General features: G+C 40.5%; 1 protein-coding gene across 1 annotated transcript in view; it reads right to left on the reverse strand.

The window, feature by feature from the left end:
• Nucleotides 1–20,051, reverse strand: part of LOC139766157 (uncharacterized) — a 137,730-nt gene that overhangs the window by 20,551 nt on the left and 97,128 nt on the right. Inside the window, exon 10 of the mRNA XM_071694429.1 lies at nt 5,218–5,974. Within this exon, the coding sequence (XP_071550530.1) occupies nt 5,218–5,974 (757 nt within the window). The remainder of the gene's footprint in view (nt 1–5,217; nt 5,975–20,051) is intronic.

A 20,051-nucleotide genomic window follows, 5' to 3' on the forward strand; every position in this document is an offset into this window, starting at 1 on the left:
GAGGTGCCTGAGGATTGGCGGAATGCTTGCATAGTGCCATTGTACAAAGGCAAAGGGGATAAGAGTGAGTGCTCAAATTACAGAGGTATAAGTTTGTTGAGTATTCCTGGTAAATTATATGGGAGGGTATTGATTGAGAGGGTGAAGGCATGTACAGAGCATCAGATTGGGGAAGAGCAGTGTGGTTTCAGAAGTGGTAGACGATGTGTGGATCAGGTGTTTGCTTTGAAGAATGTATGTGAGAAATACTTAGAAAAGCAAATGGATCTGTATGTAGCATTTATGGATCTGGAGAAGGCGTATGATAGAGTTGATAGAGATGCTCTGTGGAAGGTATTAAGAATATATGGTGTGGGAGGCAAGTTGTTAGAAGCAGTGAAAAGTTTTTATTGAGGATGTAAGGCCTGTGTACGTGTAGGAAGAGAGGAAAGTGATTGGTTCTCAGTGAATGTAGGTTTGCGGCAGGGGTGTGTGATGTCTCCATGGTTGTTTAATTTGTTTATGGATGGGGTTGTTAGGGAGGTGAATGCAAGAGTTTTGGAAAGAGGGGCAAGTATGAAGTCTGTTGGGATGAGAGAGCTTGGGAAGTGAGTCAGTTGTTGTTCGCTGATGATACAGCGCTGGTGGCTGATTCATGTGAGAAACTGCAGAAGCTGGTGACTGAGTTTGGTAAAGTGTGTGAAAGAAGAAAGTTAGGAGTAAATGTGAATAAGAGCAAGGTTATTAGGTACAGTAGGGTTGAGGGTCAAGTCAATTGGGAGGTAAGTTTGAATGGAGAAAAACTGGAGGAAGTAAAGTGTTTTAGATATCTGGGAGTGGATCTGGCAGCGGATGGAACCATGGAAGCGGAAGTGAATCATAGGGTGAGGGAGGGGGCGAAAATCCTAGGAGCCTTGAAGAATGTTTGGAAGTCGAGAACATTATCTCGGAAAGCAAAAATGGGTATGTTTGAAGGAATAGTGGTTCCAACAATGTTGTATGGTTGCAAGGCATGGGCCATGGATAGAGTTGTGCGCAGAAGGGTGGATGTGCTGGAAATGAGATGTTTGAGGACAATGTGTGGTGTGAGGTGGTTTGATCGAGTAAGTAATGTAAGGGTAAGAGAGATGTGTGGAAATAAAAAGAGCGTGGTTGAGAGAGCAGAAGAGGGTGTTTTGAAATGGTTTGGTCACATGGAGAGAATGAGTGAGGAAAGATTGACAAAGAGGAAGTGAATCATAGGGTGGGGGAGGGGGCAAAAATCCTGGGAGCCTTGAAGAATGTTTGGAAGTCGAGAACATTATCTCGGAAAGCAAAAATGGGTATGTTTGAAGGAATAGTGGTTCCAACAATGTTGTATGGTTGCAAGGCATGGGCTATGGATAGAGTTGTGCGCAGAAGGGTGGATGTGCTGGAAATGAGATGTTTGAGGACAATGTGTGGTGTGAGGTGGTTTGATCGAGTAAGTAATGTAAGGGTAAGAGAGATGTGTGGAAATAAAAAGAGTGCGGTTGAGAGAGCAGAAGAGGGTGTTTTGAAATGGTTTGGTCACATGGAGAGAATGAGTGAGGAAAGATTGACAAAGAGGATATATGTGTCAGAGGTGGAGGGAATGAGGAGAAGTAGGAGACCAAATTTTAGGTGGAAAGATGGAGTGAAAAAGATTTTGAGTGATCGGGGCCTGAACATGCAGAAGGGTGAAAGGCGTGCAAGGAATAGAGTGAATTGGAACGACTTGGTATACGGGGGTCGACGTGCTGTCAATGGATTGAACCAGGGCATGTGAAGCATCTGGGGTAAACTATGGAAAGTTGTGTGGGGCCTGGATGTGGAAAGGGAGCTGTGGTTTCAGTGCATTATTACATGACAACTAGAGACTGAGTGTGAACGAATGGGGCCTTTGGTGTCTTTTCCTAGCGCTACCTCGCACACATGAGGGGGGAGGGGGTTGTTATTCCATGTGTGGCGGGGTGGCGATGGGAACAAATAAAGGCAGACAGTATGAATTATGTACATGTGTATATATGTTTGTGTCTGTGTGTGTATATATATGTGTACATTGAGATGTATAGGTATGTATATTTGCGTGTGTGGACGTGTATGTATATACACGTGTATGTGGGCGGGTTGGGCCATTCTTTCGTCTGTTTCCTTGCGCTACCTCGCTAACGTGGGAGACAGCGACAAAGCAAAACAACAAAACAAACATCTCTAACCCACTAATTATGCATCTCCCATGTGTTTAAAGTATACCATGGACTGCTAGAAATTCAAATTAAACAAATATTAAATGTAAATGTAATAAATAAATAAAATACATTATACACCTGCTCATGACTGAGGTGTTCATCAGCTACGAGTCTTGCAAATTTGTCCACATACTCAGCAGCTCCTTCATTGTTTGCAGAACACTTTTCTCCACACACTTTATTCATGGAAATTTCATGATGCTTCCTGAATCTTTGAATCCATCCTTCACTATAGTCAGGCTCATGTTGTAATCTAAGTTCTTTATGGAACAACTTAGCCTGGTCCAATATCATGCTACCTGACAAATCCACTCCATCATTATGATGCTGTTAAAACCATTCCATCACTCAATCGTGCTCAGTACTCTTACCATCTTTCATAGTTTTTCAAATCATCATTTGCTTCTTGGAATTGCTGTCTGCAAAGAATTTCAGTATTTTCTCCCTTTGCTTCTTTATATCATAAACAGTTGATGAACCAATACTGTAGATGTCACACAGCTTACGCACCGAAACACCACTGTCCATTTTTTTCAACAGTTCTACTATACCTTGGATCGATATGAACTGATGTTTACGTTTGACACCATGGCTGATACTCATGTGTCTTAGAAGCCATAGCTAGGGTTAAATCTTAGCAAAATAAGCTAAGAATCTCACAGAATTGTGGTATCACCACCAGGTGCAGAGCAAAGAATGTAAATAAGTGCACCCTACACACAACGCCATCTGTGGCCGTCCAGTAAACTAGTCTGGTGGGGGCGGAAATTTCAAGTTCTCTTACATAATTTTGCCCGGACTAAAGGAGGTGCCAAGCCATCAGTTGCCAGAAAATCGGTGGTGTATCTGTATCTGTAATTACTCCACTTATTGACTGGGTTCACTTTTAATATCAAATTACAGAAATGATCATAGCATATACCAGCAAATATATGTTAAATAATATGAACATTACATGAAAGCTGAGATGTGAAAATGCAAAATTATCAAATGTAGCAAGTAAATGGAAACTCTAGACTTTATCTTGCATGAGCTCTGGTATAACACATGAAATGCTAGTTTCACTAGTTCTGAAACAGACCCTGGGATCTTTGCAAGAGTCTGTTTTTGTGTGTAGTTTGCTCAGAGTAAAGACAAAGTCAAATGATTTTCATCTGTATTAATACTCTCAATATGAGCTCCACCTTCCTTGTGTATCAATTACCTCATTCAGCCTATTTAATCAAGATTGAGAGAGATACTTCAACTACACTTTTTGTGCCATGCTCTTGATGTACTGGTGGCTCCTTACCTCCACTTCCTACTCACAACACACATACAATGGCACACAAATTTCCTATTGGGTTCATGTTAAAACCCTTGCTTGGCCAAGCATTTACCTATATTTCATGAATGACTTTGACCCAGTGCTCTACTATCTTTGCACTGTATATGGGACTCTCCTCCTGCATAAGATTAATAGTATTGAGCACAGGAATGGCCATGGCACAAATAGAAGCCAATAATGTATCTCCCAAAATTCTTACATATTCTACATTGGTTGGTCTGTCAATTCTGACTAATTCATCTGGCCAATAGGCCCACATTCATCCTCAAAATGCAGTACAAACTCGACCATTTGTGTCTTTTCCCATGATGTTCTGAGGGGAATATCTTGTGTTTCTTAACCTCCGACATTGTGTAGTCTCTCCTGCCATAGATGAAAAGCATTTTTCATCAGTAAACATTACTGAACTCTAAAATTTGTGGCTAAAGGCTGAATAGTGGAGCTTGAACTCCATGCAATCCTCTATATTTGTCTTCTTATCTAGGAACTCCCATTGAAGGGGTGGCTGCAGCATAAGTCACCACTTATCCCTGTTCTTACATGCCTACCTCATATCCACCATAACACATATTCTTCCCCCACTTCTCTCCCTCTAGTTTTCTTCTGCACTTATTTCCCCATGTCACAAGTGATCCTACTTTCTCAAATCCTTTTAATCATACACCCTCCTTGTAAACTACCAGTCTTGTATTCTTTCTACATGTCCAACCACCTCAAAGTATTATTTTTCACCCACTCTATCACTCCACAATTCATTGCCTTTGCATTCCCTGCCATAACCAATCACCCCCTCACTAGTTCCTTCATCTTGCTGGGCTAAATAATCCCTTTACATTTGCAACATAGCAGTGAATGTTGTTTTTCCTGAAGCATCGTCAAGTAGGCTGCCTGGGCAGCATAATTTGATGGATAGCTGCACTGATGTCATATAACAATCAAGAAATTTCCTATTATGGCTCTGTCATCACGAAAAGTACTCAAACAAGGCTGTCCACTGCAGGCTTACATTGAAGCTGATCCCCTGTCTTGCCCCCAGTAAAAATCTAGCTTAAAAGAACTGGTACTATTGGCAATCTCTGTCCCCGTTCTCCCCATCTCAACATTTCTTGCATGATCTGCAATAACATGAGGATCATTATCATGTCTGACTGTCACCTATGTACACCAAAATAATACAACTGAAAAATCAAGAGTTCTGTTTTATACCAGTATATACATTTGCATAATTTCAGTTATTTACTAATTCCACACAAAATGTGAACTGCACTTACCAAGGTAAGAGATAATTCCAAGATAAAAAAAGCGAAGTAAGGTATACTAGCACATATGAGCATATAAGCTAACCTGAAAATCAAGAAATTCCAGTTCCACTTATAAACAATGTCAACAACCACTAGACATGGGACAAGGATAATGAAATGTATGAGGGTGTGATTGAGTAATGATGTTTTGCATCTTGATGGTGAAGATTGGTAGAGTGGAAATTCACACAAATGGATGTAACTCATTGCATTAGCTGTTTGTTATATTTTAAAGAGCTTTGAATGAAGCAGTATTAGTACTTGTATCTGTGACTGTGCCTATTATAAAGTTACCCTATAAACATTTTTCCAATCACTACTTAATATTAGAGACATAATGCAAATACCTGCCAATCCTTACCTGTTGAGAGCTATTTCCTTGAAGGATGAAACCTTTGATGCTGCTCTTCTCTTTCTTGGCGGGTCAATCTCAGCAACATTCCCAAGTCTACCCTCTACTTTCTCCTTTTCAATTTCTGTCGCTTGCTTCGATGCTAATACCTCTTCAATACAATCTTCATTATGTTTTCCCGTACAACTGCCCATTGTATCATTAGACCTTTTCAAGTTGTTATTCACAATGTTTTCTTCTTTATCGCCATCAAAATGCACTATAACCATAGTTTTAAACCCTTTCTTAACTTCTCCCTCTTTTTTTCTTTGTTCTTGCTCTCTCTGCTGTGCAACATCATTTAACACTTCCTCCTGTGTTTCATTTCTCTTTTCCTGCGGCTTGTCATTACTCAGATCTTCCCCCTGGACTTCAGCCTGTTTCCCTTCCAAGTCTCTGTCACTGTTTTGGTAGCTCTGTTTTATGTTTTCAGCCCAAGGTTCTTCCTGTGCCTTAGTGTGTTGCATTTCTGGCATAAAATCATTTTGCTTTTCCTTGTGCACATCTTTTTTCTTTCCCACAAGCAGAGGATCATTTTCTTCCTGTATACTTTCTTTTTTGTCCACTTGTAAATGACCTTTTTCTTCTTGCTCTAATCTACTATTCTTCTTATCTTGCAACTCATTCAAAAAGCTTTCTTTGCCACTCTTCACTCCTTCTTCTACTTCAGTACTTTGTTTTTCTAACTGCTCCTTATCAGCGTTAAGTTCACAACCATCATCAGTACCTAAAAATATCAAAATTCTAAATGACATGTACAGGCACCTAAACTATAAACATAACAAGGAAGGAAATATCATAGCTATGCTACTCTATTCTAAGTGGCTATGTAAGTTTTGGATATATTTCAAGCAAAAAATGTGTGGACTCCATTCTAAGTCACACCAGAAAGTTGAGCCACCACTCTGAAAAACAGGCGGAGTATGGAAACACTGACATGCCATGTTGTTTGCCTATATTAATTCTGCATGCATGGGCATATGAACTCAATATGAAGGTTACAGCATTAGTATTTATATGTAACTTAAAAACCAGCAATTTGGTATCAACACTAAACAACATCTGGACATATTTTCTTGCATACATTACAATATGCTGTACTGAGTCTTACTTGAATATTTTTTTTTTTTTTTTTTATACTTTGTCGCTGTCTCCCGCGCTTGCGAGGTAGTGCAAGGAAACAGACGAAAGAAATGGCCCAACCCCCCCCCATACACATGTATATACATACGTCCACACGCGCAAATATACATACCTACACAGCTTTCCATGGTTTACCCCAGACGCTTCACATGCCTTGATTCAATCCACTGACAGCACGTCAACCCCGGTATACCACATCGCTCCAATTCACTCTATTCCTTGCCCTCCTTTCACCCTCCTGCATGTTCAGGCCCCGATCACACAAAATCTTTTTCACTCCATCTTTCCACCTCCAATTTGGTCTCCCTCTTCTCCTTGTTCCCTCCACCTCCAACACATATATCCTCTTGGTCAATCTTTCCTCACTCATTCTCTCCATGTGCCCAAACCACTTCAAAACACCCTCTTCTGCTCTCTCAACCACGCTCTTTTTATTTCCACACATCTCTCTTACCCTTACGTTACTCACTCGATCAAACCACCTCACACCACACATTGTCCTCAAACATCTCATTTCCAGCACATCCATCCTCCTGCGCACAACTCTATCCATAGCCCACGCTTCGCAACCATACAACATTGTTGGAACCACTATTCCTTCAAACATACCCATTTTTGCTTTCCGAGATAATGTTCTCGACTTCCACACATTCTTCAAGGCCCCCAGAATTTTCGCCCCCTCCCCCACCCTATGATCCACTTCTGCTTCCATGGTTCCATCCGCTGCCAGATCCACTCCCAGATATCTAAAACACTTCACTTCCTCCAGTTTTTCTCCACTCAAACTCACCTCCCAATTGACTTGATCCTCAACCCTACTGTACCTAATAACCTTGCTCTTATTCACATTTACTCTTAACTTTCTTCTTCCACACACTTACCAAACTCAGTCACCAGCTTCTGCAGTTTCTCACATGAATCAGCCACCAGCGCTGTATCATCAGCGAACAACAACTGACTCACTTCCCAAGCTCTCTCATCCCCAACAGACTTCATACTTGCCCCTCTTTCCAAAACTCTTGCATTTACCTCCCTAACAACCCCATCCATAAACAAATTAAACAACCATGGAGACACCACACACCCCTGCCGCAAACCTACATTCACTGAGAACCAATCACTTTCCTCTCTTCCTACACGTACACATGCCTTACATCCTCGATAAAAACTTTTCACTGCTTCTAACAACTTTCCTCCCACACCATATATTCTTAATACCTTCTACAGAGCATCTCTATCAACTCTATCATATGCCTTCTCCAGATCCATAAATGCTACATACAAATCCATTTGCTTTTCTAAGTATTTCTCACATACATTCTTCAAAGCAAACACCTGATCCACACATCCTCTACCACTTCTGAAACCACACTGCTCTTCCCCAATCTTGAATATATCAAAGATTATTATCATATCGCAAATAAAGTGCTTTATCCACAGGAGTTCATCCAATCTCAAATCACAATGGCATCCAGTCTTATGTTAAGACTGGTAGTGTTTCCATGTTGCTGACACTAGTTAGTAGTTGCATAACTTTCACTCATTTTGGGAGGTTGAGATGATCAAAGTACTAATTTCAAAGACAAAATATTTGAAACGTACCCTACAAATTCAACAGGTTGAGGAAAAGCAGGTGAAGAGATGTCACTCATCTATGTAAAATCCAGATGCATGGATGGATGAATTATGCGAACACTAAAACATTTGCACGTGTAATTAAGCTAAAAATTTGAGAAGCTTGGTATATGTGTACTGTTTATCGACTCATCATTTCTGGACACAGTTTCTCAAAAACACTACAGTATGCATTTTTATGCATTACTTGAATACATGAAGGATTATCATCATAGTGAATTGCTTTATGGGGTCATTGAGGATATATTGGGACAACTGTTGGTTGGTGTGAAAGCCTTCCATGGAGCAGCATAAAGTGGATGGAGAGTCATCTCATAGTTTTGGCAAACACACAAGTGTGAGGCAGGGTTGTGTGATGTCATCATGGCTTTTTAACATATACATGGATGGAATGATAAGAGAGATGAAAGCAAAACTAGGTAAAAAGGGTGTAGAGATGGAGTGTTATGGTGAAGTATGGTGGCTAGTGACAACCCTGATTGTGGATGATACTGTGTTGTTTGCTGAGAGTAAAGAGGAGTTGCAGAAGGTTGTAAGAGTGCTTCATGATATGTAAGCATATACAACTGAACGTAGATGCAAGTAAAAGTACAGTAATGGTGTTTGAAAGGAAACGGAGTGAAAGTATAGATTTTGCAAAGACCTATAGTGAGAGAAGAAAGTGTACTGAACAGTTTTAAAGATATGGGAGGAGAAAGACTGGCAGATCTACATCTCTGACATCTACTCCCTTCGGGATATCCCCAAGGGGGTGGCCAAGGCAAAAGAGTCTCCATAACTGGTGAAATCTAGTACTGCTCTCTAACCTTTAGTGCCTCACCCTCAACAGGTCCCTAGTAAAGGGCAACTCTACTGTAGTGTCTTTAGAGGCTCCTACCATCCTACCAAATATTCCTACCAACTACTTCTACTTATGTGTCGCCCAACATTTCAACTTATCACTTCAACCAAATCCTCAAACCTTATGTCTATCTATTCCTCTATATCTATGATGCCTGTTCCCAATCAAAATTCCCTCAATAGAGTCTTCATAACTCATAAACTCCAGTGCCACCTCTAAGCCTTAAGTGCCTCATCCTTTAGAGGCCACTAATAGGGGGCAGCTCTAGTACAGTGTTTGCAAAGGCTCCTACCTAATGTCCTTACTGACTACTTCTACCTAAAGCTCCTTCCTGATGTTCCTACCAACTACTTCTCCCTAATGTTTCTATCAAACTCCAGCCTAAATGTTCCAATCTTCTACTACTATCTATTGCTCCTACCATTTTGCCAAAAGATAGGACTAGCACATTACTCACTGCAGGAAAACTTAATGTTACAAAGAATGAGCTGCGTGAGTTAAACATTGTCATGTGTAATGTATGACAAGGACAGTGTGTATGTTTGGGACAGAATGCCATTAGTTCACATGTGAGTGAGGAAGGAAGAAAAGACAGCTACCTGGGTCAGAGGAGTGCAACCTCAAAACAACTGAAGTGCAGGCTCACTATGCAGCTGTCACTAACCCTACTGATACACGTGTAGGTAATACTGGTAATACACCTACCTGGTTGTTGGCTGCCTACTAACTACTACCATCTAATACTCCTATTTACTACTTTTACATAATGTTTCTACTAAATGCTCCTGTCTAATGTTCCAAACTACTACTTCTATCTACTGCACTTACTGTCTTGCCAAAAGGCAGGACTAGTACATAGCCCTCAATGCCAGAAAATTCTAGAGTTGAATAGAGCTAAAAAAGAATGAGTTGCGTGAGTTAGTGTTGCCAAGTGTTATGTAAGACAAGGAGAGACTGTATTTTTGTCAACAGAATGCTAATAGTCCATGTGTGGGTAAGGCATAAAGAAAAGACAGCTAATTGGGTCAGACGAGTGAAAATTGACAACCACTCAATTGCTGGTCCACAAAGCAGCTGTCACTAACCCTCCTGATACTCAGGTTGGTAGTATAGTAATGTACCTCCCATGAAAATGTGACAAAATTTAAGTATTTGGGAGCTATCTTGGGTGAGTTTGGTGATGTCAAAAGAGAGATAATAGGTATAACAGTACAGGGTAAGAATCACTGGGCCCCTTTACTGAACAATAAAGAGTAGAGGTGTAAGTATGGAAGTGAAGAGAGGAGAGGATTAAGGAACAGCAAAGTCCTGATTCTAGCCTTTTTTTTTTTCTTTTTAATACTTTGTCACTGTCTCCCGCCTTAGCGAGGTAGCGCAAGGAAACAGACGAAAGAATGTCCCAACCCACCCACATATACATGTATGTACACGTCCACACACTTCACGTATACATCTCAATGTATACATATATATATACACACACAGACTTATGGATATATACACATGTACATAATTCATACCGTCTGCCCTTATTCATTCCCGTCGCCACCCCGCCACACATGAAATGAACCCCCTCCCCCATGTGTGCTAGGTAGCGCTACGAAATGGCAACAAAGGCCACATTCGTTCACACTCAGTCTCTAGTTGTCATGTATAATGCACTGAAACCACAGCTCCCTTTCCACATAAAGGCCCCACAAAACTTTCCATGGTTTACCCCAGACGCTTCACATGACCTGGTTCAATCCATTGACAGCACGTCCACCCCGGTATACCACATCGTTCCAATTCACTCTATTCCTTGCACGCCTTTCACCCTCCTGCATGTTCAGGCCCCGATCACTCAAAATTTTTTTCACTCCATCTTTCCACCTCCAATTTGGTCTCCCACTTCTCTTCGTTCCCTCCACCTCTGACACTTATATCCTCTTTGCCTATCTTTCCTCACTCATTCTCTCCATGTGACCAAACCATTTCAAAACACCCTCTTCTGCTCTCTCAACCACACTCTTTTTATTATCACACATCTCTCTTACCCTTTCATTACTTACTCAATCAAACCACCTCACACCACATATTGTCCTAAAACATCACATTTCCAGCACATCCACCCTCCTCCACACAACTCTATCTATAGCCCACACCTCGCAACCATACAACATTGTTGGAACCACTATTCCTTCAAACATACCCATTTTTGCTTTCCAAGATAATGTTCTCAACTTCCACACATTTTTCATCGCTCCCACAACTTTAGCCCCCTCCCACACCCTATGATTCACTTCCGCTTCCATGGTTCCATCCACTGCCAAATCCATTCCAAGATATCTAAAACACTTCACTTCCTCCAGTTTTTCTCCATTCAAACTTACCTCCCAATTGACTTGTCCCTCAACCCTACTGTACCTAATAACCTTGCTCTTATTCACATTCACTCTTAGCTTTCTTCTTTCACACACTTTACCAAACTCAGCCACCAGCTTCTGCAGTTTCTCACCTGAACCAGCCACCAGCGCTGTATCATCAGCGAACAACAACTGACTCACTTCCCAAGCTCTCTCATCCACAACAGACTACATACTTGCCCCTCTTTCCACAACTCTTGCATTCACCTCCCTAACAACCCCATCCATAAACAAATCAAACAACCATGGAGACATCACGCACCCCTGCCACAAACCAACATTCACTGAGAACCAATCACTTTCCTCTCTTCCTACACATACACATGCCTTACATCTTCGATAAAAACTTTTCACTGCTTCTAACAACTTACCTCCCACACCATATATTCTTAACACCTTCCACACAGCATCTCTATCAAGTCTATCATATGCCTTCTCCAGATCCATAAATGCTACATACAAATCCATTTGCTTTTCTAGCCTATGCAGCCAAAATATGGAAATGAGACCCATCATGGAGACTAAGACTCCTGCCTGTTGAAGTGAGTTATTTTTGAGAGGAGCATGTGGTACGACTAGATGCAATGAAGTGAGTAATGAGGGGGGTGTATGAGAGATTTAATATTGCAGGGAATGCAACGGAATTGATTATGGGGTGGTACAGTGGGTAAGACAATACTTTGAGGTGGCTTTGGCATGTGGAAAGAACGCAAGATGGAGAGTGTACATGGGGAGTGTACAACTGTACGATTATAGAAGTTGGTGTGAGAAGAAGGCCATCTGTGACAGGGAAATAGTATAGAAGAGTACAGGAGGGAGAGAAATTGGTGGAAGAATACATAGAATGGTGCATGCAAGGGAGGCATATAAGGACAAGAATAAGAGGAGTGCTCTTATGTTGTGGCCAGCCCCTTTATGGGAGTTCCTGTAATGAATGGGTATCGGAGATACAGATAGATAGTTAAACAGAAAATAAAGTGCTTCATCAACAGGAGTTCATCTACTTTCATATCACATTAAGACATGCACTTTTATATCAAGAACAATATTTCTCCTATATCACTGACACAACTTAAAGATGATGAGCTCTTACTCATTGTGAAGGGGTCAAAATATAATTTGCATAAACAAAATCTTTGCTACTTAGTGAGAAGCTCAACAAATGGGGGAAAATCATGTGAGGGGATGCCATGTTTGTTTACATTAAATCTAGATGCATGGACAGACAAACTATTAATCAAAACAAAATATGGCAATATATTTGCAATTCATTTATTCACTAATAAATGCATCAAAAATATAGTTTTGACACATGAATCACTTAAAAACAATAGGTACTATGCAAAGAGTTTATCCACTCTCATATCATATTAGTCCATCCAGTTTCACAATAAAACAGGTAATTTTTCAAGTCACTGGCATAGCTTACTACATGGGCTTTTACTCATTTCAGGAGGCTCAAAATATCATTTAAAACAAAATCCTCACTACTCAGCTAAAATCTCAACTGAAGGAAAAGCCTATGAGGAGATGTCAAGTTTCTTTATATCAAATACAGATGTATGGAAAGATGAATGAAAGAAAACTGAGTGATCATTACTATAATTCCAACTGTCATTAAATAATTCATGAATAAAAAATCCACTTGTATTTATTCAATTATAAATGCATTAGAAATATGTTATTGATAAACTATCACTGAAAAAAAGTTACAATTATGGTAATGCACACACAGTTTATTCTGATCCTTAGTCTGATTTTCTATGCATCTAAATTTCTAAACAAACATGTTATCTCCTCACAGGATTTTCCTACAACCATTAAGATTTTAGCTAAGTACTGAAGATTCTGTAGTTTAAAATGCTACTTCAATCCTCTTAAAATGAATAAGAGTCCTACATTTCCTAAGCTGTGCCAGTGACATGCAAAAACTGATAGTTTAAACATAAAACAATGTAAAAATGTGATATGAAAGTGGATGAACAACTTTTGTAATTCCAACTGTTTTTAAGCAATTCATATACGAAAAATATATTTGTAATGCATTAGTGAATGAAGTAAATCTGTTTTTGATTCACAGATTACTTAAAAACAGTTGGAATATCAGTACTGCACAAAGGCAGCTTGTTTTTATTCATATTTCATCTGTTTATGCATCCAGATTAAATATAAATTGCATGGTGTCTCCTCACATAAATTTTCTCCCCTTGTTGAAATTTTGGCTAAACATTGTGGATTTTCTTGTTTCCATAGTATTTTAACCTTCCAAAATAAGTAAGGGCCCAGCAACTACAAAGAAGTGCCAATGATATGGAAAACTACCAGTCTTAACAAAACTTGATGAGTTGATGAGATATGAAATAATGAAGTCATTATGGAAGTAACATTTACCATACTCATGTAACACAAAACAACATGAACTGCACGTGAGAAAATATCCAGAAATGTTGGTTAATAAACAATGAGCATACACCAAATGCTAATTTCAGCTTCAATAATGTTGTGGTGTTTGCAGAGTTCATCTGTCTATACTCTTTGGTGTCTCCTCACAAGCTTTACGTAGTTTTTAGCTAACTATCAAAGACTTTCTGGTAATGTATCGACAGTGGATGAATTCCTGTTGATAAAGCTCTTTATTCTCCCATGTGATAATAATCTTTATCTCTCTTTTGATATCTCTCACACCTGTTCCCTTCTGGAGCTCCCTAAAGGGGACAGTCATAGCAAAAGTTACCATAACTGGTGAACTTCAGTGTGGTCTCTTAGCATTTAATGCCTCACCCGTAACAGGCTATTGGTAGAGCGCACCTTCAGCACAGTTTTCAAATGCTCCAACCTAAAGTTCCTATTGACTACTTCTACCTAATGTTTCAACCTACTACTTCCACCTAACGTTCCAACCTACTACATCTACCTAATGCTCCCACCTAATATTCCTATCTACTATTCTTATACAATGCTCCTGTCTTACATTCCTACCTGTTATTCCTATCCAATGCTCCTACCCTTTTGCCAAAAGGCAGGACTAGTGCAGTGCTCACCGAAGTTACAAGGAATGAGCTGTGTAAGTTAAGTGTTGTCTAGTGTTATGTGTGACAAGTAGAGATTGTATGCTTGAACAGAAAATCTAGAGTTACAAAGACTGAGTTGTTTGAATTAAGTGTTGTCTAGCATTATGTGTGACAAGGAGAGACTGTCTGTTTATGGACAGAATGCCAGCAATCCACATGTGGGTTAGGCAGAAAAAAAAGACAGCTACCTGGGTTAAAGGGGAGCATCCTGACAACTGTCGAAATCCTGGCTCACTACACAGCCGTCACCAACCCTCCTAGTACCCAGGTGGGTACCAGTAACATACCTCCCTGGTCTTTAATGTAAGCACTCTATTTCGCCATAGGGTGATAATCTTTCATGTGCTAAAGTAAGATGCAGAGCAGCATAATATCCTTGTTGTGAGAAAGTATGTCCAGAAATATTTAGTCCAGTGACATTATGACAACCCCTCTATACTGCATCATTTCATTTCACTCTTCCCTGTGCACGCATTTCACCCTCTTGCATGTTCAATCCCCAGTTACTTGAAATATTTTTCAATCCATCCTTCCACCTGCATTTTGGTCTCTTCATTTTCCTTGTTCCCTCCACCTCCGAAATATATATCCTCTTTATCAACATTTCCTCAATCATTTTCTCCCTATGTCCAAACCATTTCAGCAAATCCTCTTCAGCTCTCTCAACCAGACTCTTTCTATTACCACACCTCTCTCTTACCCTTTCATATCTTACTTGATCAAACCACCTCACACCAAATAAATCCTCACACAATTCATTTCAAACACATCGACCCTCCTCTGCCCAGCCTTATCCATATCCCAATGGGTTGGGGCTGCAATATCTTCAAATATACTCATTTTTGTCCTAAATAGCAATCTCTCTTTCCACATATTCTTCAGTGCTCCTAGAGCCTGTGCTCCCTTACCAACTGCTTCCATTGTTCCATTCACTGCCATGTCCACTTCCTCCAACTTTACTCCATTGAAACTCACCCCCAACTAACCTATCTCAACTCTGTTAAGCCTGATAACCTTGCTTTTATTCACATTTACTCCTTCCTCCTTTCACACATTCTTTCTTCCACACTCAGTCACCAACCTCTGCAGTTTCTCACCTGAATCTACCACCAGTGCTACATCATAAGCAAACAACAACTGACTCACTTCCCAAGCTCTCTCATCTCCTACTATCAGCATAAACACCCCTCTCCCCATGACCCTCACTTTAACCTCCTTCACCATCCCATCCATAAACAAATTAGATTTAAACAACCAACACACAACCCTGCCACAGACTAACCTTCACTTAAAACAATTCACTCTCCTCTCTTCCTACTCTTATACATGCCTTACACCCTAGATACACACTTCTTTGCTTTCCTCTCATACAATATATTCTTAATACCTTCTGCAAGGCATCTCTATGAGCCATTTCATATACTTTCTCCATATCCATAAATTCTACATACAAATCCATTCTTCAGGGCAAACACCTGATCCAAATATCCTCTACCATTTCCAAAACCACAATGCTCCTCCCCAGTCTGATGCTCTGCACATGCCTATATGCCTTCATCCTCTCAATTACCACCCTCTTATATAACTTACCAGGTACACTCAACAAACTTATATCTGCAACTTGAATGTTAACCTCTGTTCCCCTTGCCATTATACAGTGGCACTATACATGCATTCAGCCAATACTCAGGCACTTCATCATGATTCATACATACATGGAAAATCCTAAATAACCAATCAACAACACAGTCATCCCCTTTTCTTAATAGTTTCAATTGCAATACCATCCACTCCAGTTGCCTTGCCACATTTCATCTTATGTAAGGTTTTCATTTCTTCTCTCTCTTTATCAAATCACACTCCATGACTCTCTCCTTATGCATATCACCCTGACCTAAACACCATACAACTGCCACTCTATCATCAAATACATTCAACAATCCCTCAAAATAGTTTTTCCATCTCCTCCCAACTTCATCACTGTTTCCACTTCACCTTTTGCCCCCCTCACCGATGTTCCTATCGGTTTCCTTTTTTTCTTATATTATCAACCTCCTTCCAAATCATCTCATTCTCCCTAAAGTTTACTGATACTCACTCACCCTAACTCTTATTTCCCCTTTTTTCAACCTCTGCACCTTCCTCTTGACCTCCTGCCAATTTCTCTTATACATCCCCAATCATTTCCACTCCTTCCCTGTAAGTATTATCCAAATGTCACTCTCTTCTCTTTAACTAGCAACTTTACTCCTTCATCCTACCCCTCACTACCCTTTCGTATGCAACATACATCTCTCACACTCGACAGCGCTGCTTCCCTAAATACCTCCCATTCCTAACCCACTCCTATTGCTTCATTTACTCTCAGCTTCTGACATTCTGCACTCAATCTCTCCTGTTATTCCTTCATCTGAGTCTCTTTTTTAAGCTCACTTACACACTTTTCTTTTCTCACTGATATTGTTTCCTTTTTTCCAAAAACCCAAAAATCTTCATTCTCGCCTCACAACATAGTGATCAGGCATTTCATCAGCTGCCTCTCTCAGCACATTTACATTCAAAAGTCTTTCTTTTACTTACCTATTAATATGTTATCTGATAATGCTTGCTGACCAACTTTTCCACTGACATACGTATATTTGTGTATGTACCTCCCTGGGGATAGGGGAGAAAGAATACTTCCCACACATTCCTCACATGTCGTAAAAGGTGACTAAAGGGGACGGGAGCAGGGGGGCTGGAATCCCTCCCCTCCTTGTATTTAAACTTTTTAAAAGGGGAAACAGAAGAAGGAGTCACGCAGGGAGTGCTCATCCTCCTCGAAGGCTCAGATTGGGGTGTCTAAATGTGTGTGGATAAAAACAAGATGAGAAAAAAGGAGATATAGGTAGTATGTTTGAGGAAATGAACTGGAATGTTTTGGCTCTGAGTGAAATGAAGCTTAAGGGTAAAGGGGAAGAGTGGCTAGGGAATATCTTGGGAGCAAAGTCAGGGGTTAGTAAGAGGACAAGAGCAAGGAATGGAGTAGCACTACTCCTGAAACAGGAGTGGTGGGAGTATGTGATATAGTGTAAGAAAGTAAACTCTAGATTGATATGGGTAAAACTGAAAAAGGATGGAGAGAGATGGGTGATTATTGGTGCACATGCACCTGGGCATGAGAAGAAAGATCATGAGAGGCAAGTGTTTTGGGAGCAGCTGAGTGAGTGTGTTAGTAGTTTTGATACATGAGACCGGGTTATAGTGATGGGTGATTTGAATGCAAAGGTGAGTAATGTGGCAGTTGAGGGAATAATTAGTGTACATGGGGTGTTCAGTGTTGGAAATGGAAAAGAGCTTGTAGATTTATGTGCTGAAAAAGGACTGGTGATTGGGAATATCTGGTTTAAAAAGAGAGATATACATAAGTATACGTATGTAAGTAGGAGAGATGGCCAGAAAGCGTTACTGGATTACGTGTTAATTGATAGACGCGCGAAAGAGAGACTTTTGGATGTTAATGTGCTGAGCGGTGCAACTGGAGGGATGTCTGATCATTATCTTGTGGAGGTGAAGGTGAAGGTTCGTAGAGGTTTTCAGAAAAGAAGAGAGAATGTTGGGTGAAAAGAGAGGTGAGAGTAAGTGAGCTTGGGAAGGAGACTTGTGTGAGGAAGTACCAGGAGAGACTGAGTACAGAATGGAAAAAGGTGAGAACAAAGGATGTAAGGGGAGGGGGGAGGAATGCGATGTATTTAGGGAAGCACTGATGGCTTGCACAAAAGATGCTTGTGGCATAAGAAGCGTGGGAGGTGGGCAGATTAGAAAGGGTAGTGAGTGGTGCGATGAAGAAGTAAGATAATTAGTGAAAGAGAAGAGAGAGGCATTTGGATGATATTTGCAGGGAAATAATGCAAATGACTGGGAGATGTATAAAAGAAAGAGGCAGGAGGTCAAGGGAAAGGTGCGAGAGGTGAAAAAGAGGGCAAATGAGAGTTGGGGTGAGAGAGTATCATTAAATTTTAGGGAGAATAAAAAGATGTTTTGGAAGGAGGTAAATAAAGTACATAAGACAAGGAAACAAATGGGAACTTCAGTGAAGGGGGCTAATGGGGAGGTGATAACAAGTAGTGGTGATGTGAGAAGGAGATGGAGTGAGTATTTTGAAGGTTTGTTGAATGTCTTTGATGATAGAGTGGTAGATATACAGTGTTTTGGTCGAGGTGGTGTGCAAAGTGAGAGGGTTACGGAAAATGATTTGGTAAAAAGAGATGAGGTAGTAAAAGCCTTGTGGAAGATAAAAGCCGGCAAGGCAGCGGGTTTGGATGGTACTGCAATGGGATTCATTAAAAAAGGGGGTGACTGTATTGTTAATTGGTTGGTAAGGTGATTTAATGTATGTATGACTCATTGTACAAAGGCAAAGGGGATAAGAGTGAGTGCTCAAATTACAGGGGTATAAGCTTGTTGAGTATTCCTGGTAAATTATATGGGAGGGTATTGACTGAGAGGGTGAAGGCATGTACAGAGCATCAGATTGGGGAAGAGCAGTGTGGTTTCAGAAGTGGTAGAGGATGTGTAGATCAGGTGTTTGCTTTGAAGAATGTATGTGAGAAATACTTAGAAAAGCAAATGGATTTGTATGTAGCATTTATGGATCTGGAGAAGGCATATGATAGAGTTGATTGAGATGCTCTGTGGAAGGTATTAAGAATATATGGTGTGGAAGGCAAGTTGTTAGAAGCAGTGAAAAGTTTTTATCGAGGATGTAAGGCATGTGTACGTGTAGGATGAGAGGAAAGTGGTTGGTTCTCAGTGAATGTAGGTTTGCGGTAGGCGTGTGCGATGTCTCCATGGTTGTTTAATTTGTTTATGGATGGGGTTGCTAGGGAGGTGAATGCAAGAGTTTTGGAAAGAGGGGGAAGTATGCAGTCTGTTGTGGATGAGAGAGCTTGGAAAGTGAGTCAGTTGTTGTTCGCTGATGATACAACGCTGGTGGCTGATTCATATGAGAAACTGCAGAAGCTAGTGACTGAGTTTGGTAAAGTGTGTGAAAGAAGAAAGTTGAGAGTAAATGTGAATAAGAGTAAGGTTATTAGGTACAGTAGGGTTGAGGGACAAGTCAATTTTGAGGTAAGTTTGAATGGAGAAAAACTGGAGAAAGTGAAGTGTTTCAGATATCTGGGAGTGGATTTGGCAGCGGATGGAACCATGGAAGCAGAAGTGAATCATATGATGGGGGAGGGGGCAAAAGTTCTGGGAACGTTGAAGAATGTGTTGAAGTTGAGAACATTATCTCCAAAAGCAAAAATGGGTATGTTTGAAGGAATAGTGGTTCCAACAATGTTATATGGTTGCGAGGCGTGGGCTATAGATAGAGTTGTGCGGAGGAGGGTGGATGTGCTGGAAATTAGATGTTTGAGGACGATATGTGGTGTGAGGGGGTTTGATCGAGTAAGTAATAATAGGGTAAGAGAGATGTGTGGTAATAAAAAGAGTGTGGTTGAGAGAGCAGAAGAGGGTGTTTTGAAATGGTTTGGTCACATGGAGAGAATCAGTGAGGAAAGATGGACCAAGAGGATATATGTGTCAGAGGTGGAGGGAATGAGGAGAAGTGGGAGACCAAACTGGAGGTGGAAAGATGGAATGATAAAGATTTTGAGTGATCAGGGCCTGAACATACATGAGGGTGAAAGGCGTGCAAGGAATAGAGTGAACTGGAACAATGTGGTA

Source organism: Panulirus ornatus, chromosome 57 (assembly GCF_036320965.1).
Source record: "Panulirus ornatus isolate Po-2019 chromosome 57, ASM3632096v1, whole genome shotgun sequence".
Lineage (NCBI taxonomy): Eukaryota > Metazoa > Arthropoda > Malacostraca > Decapoda > Palinuridae > Panulirus > Panulirus ornatus.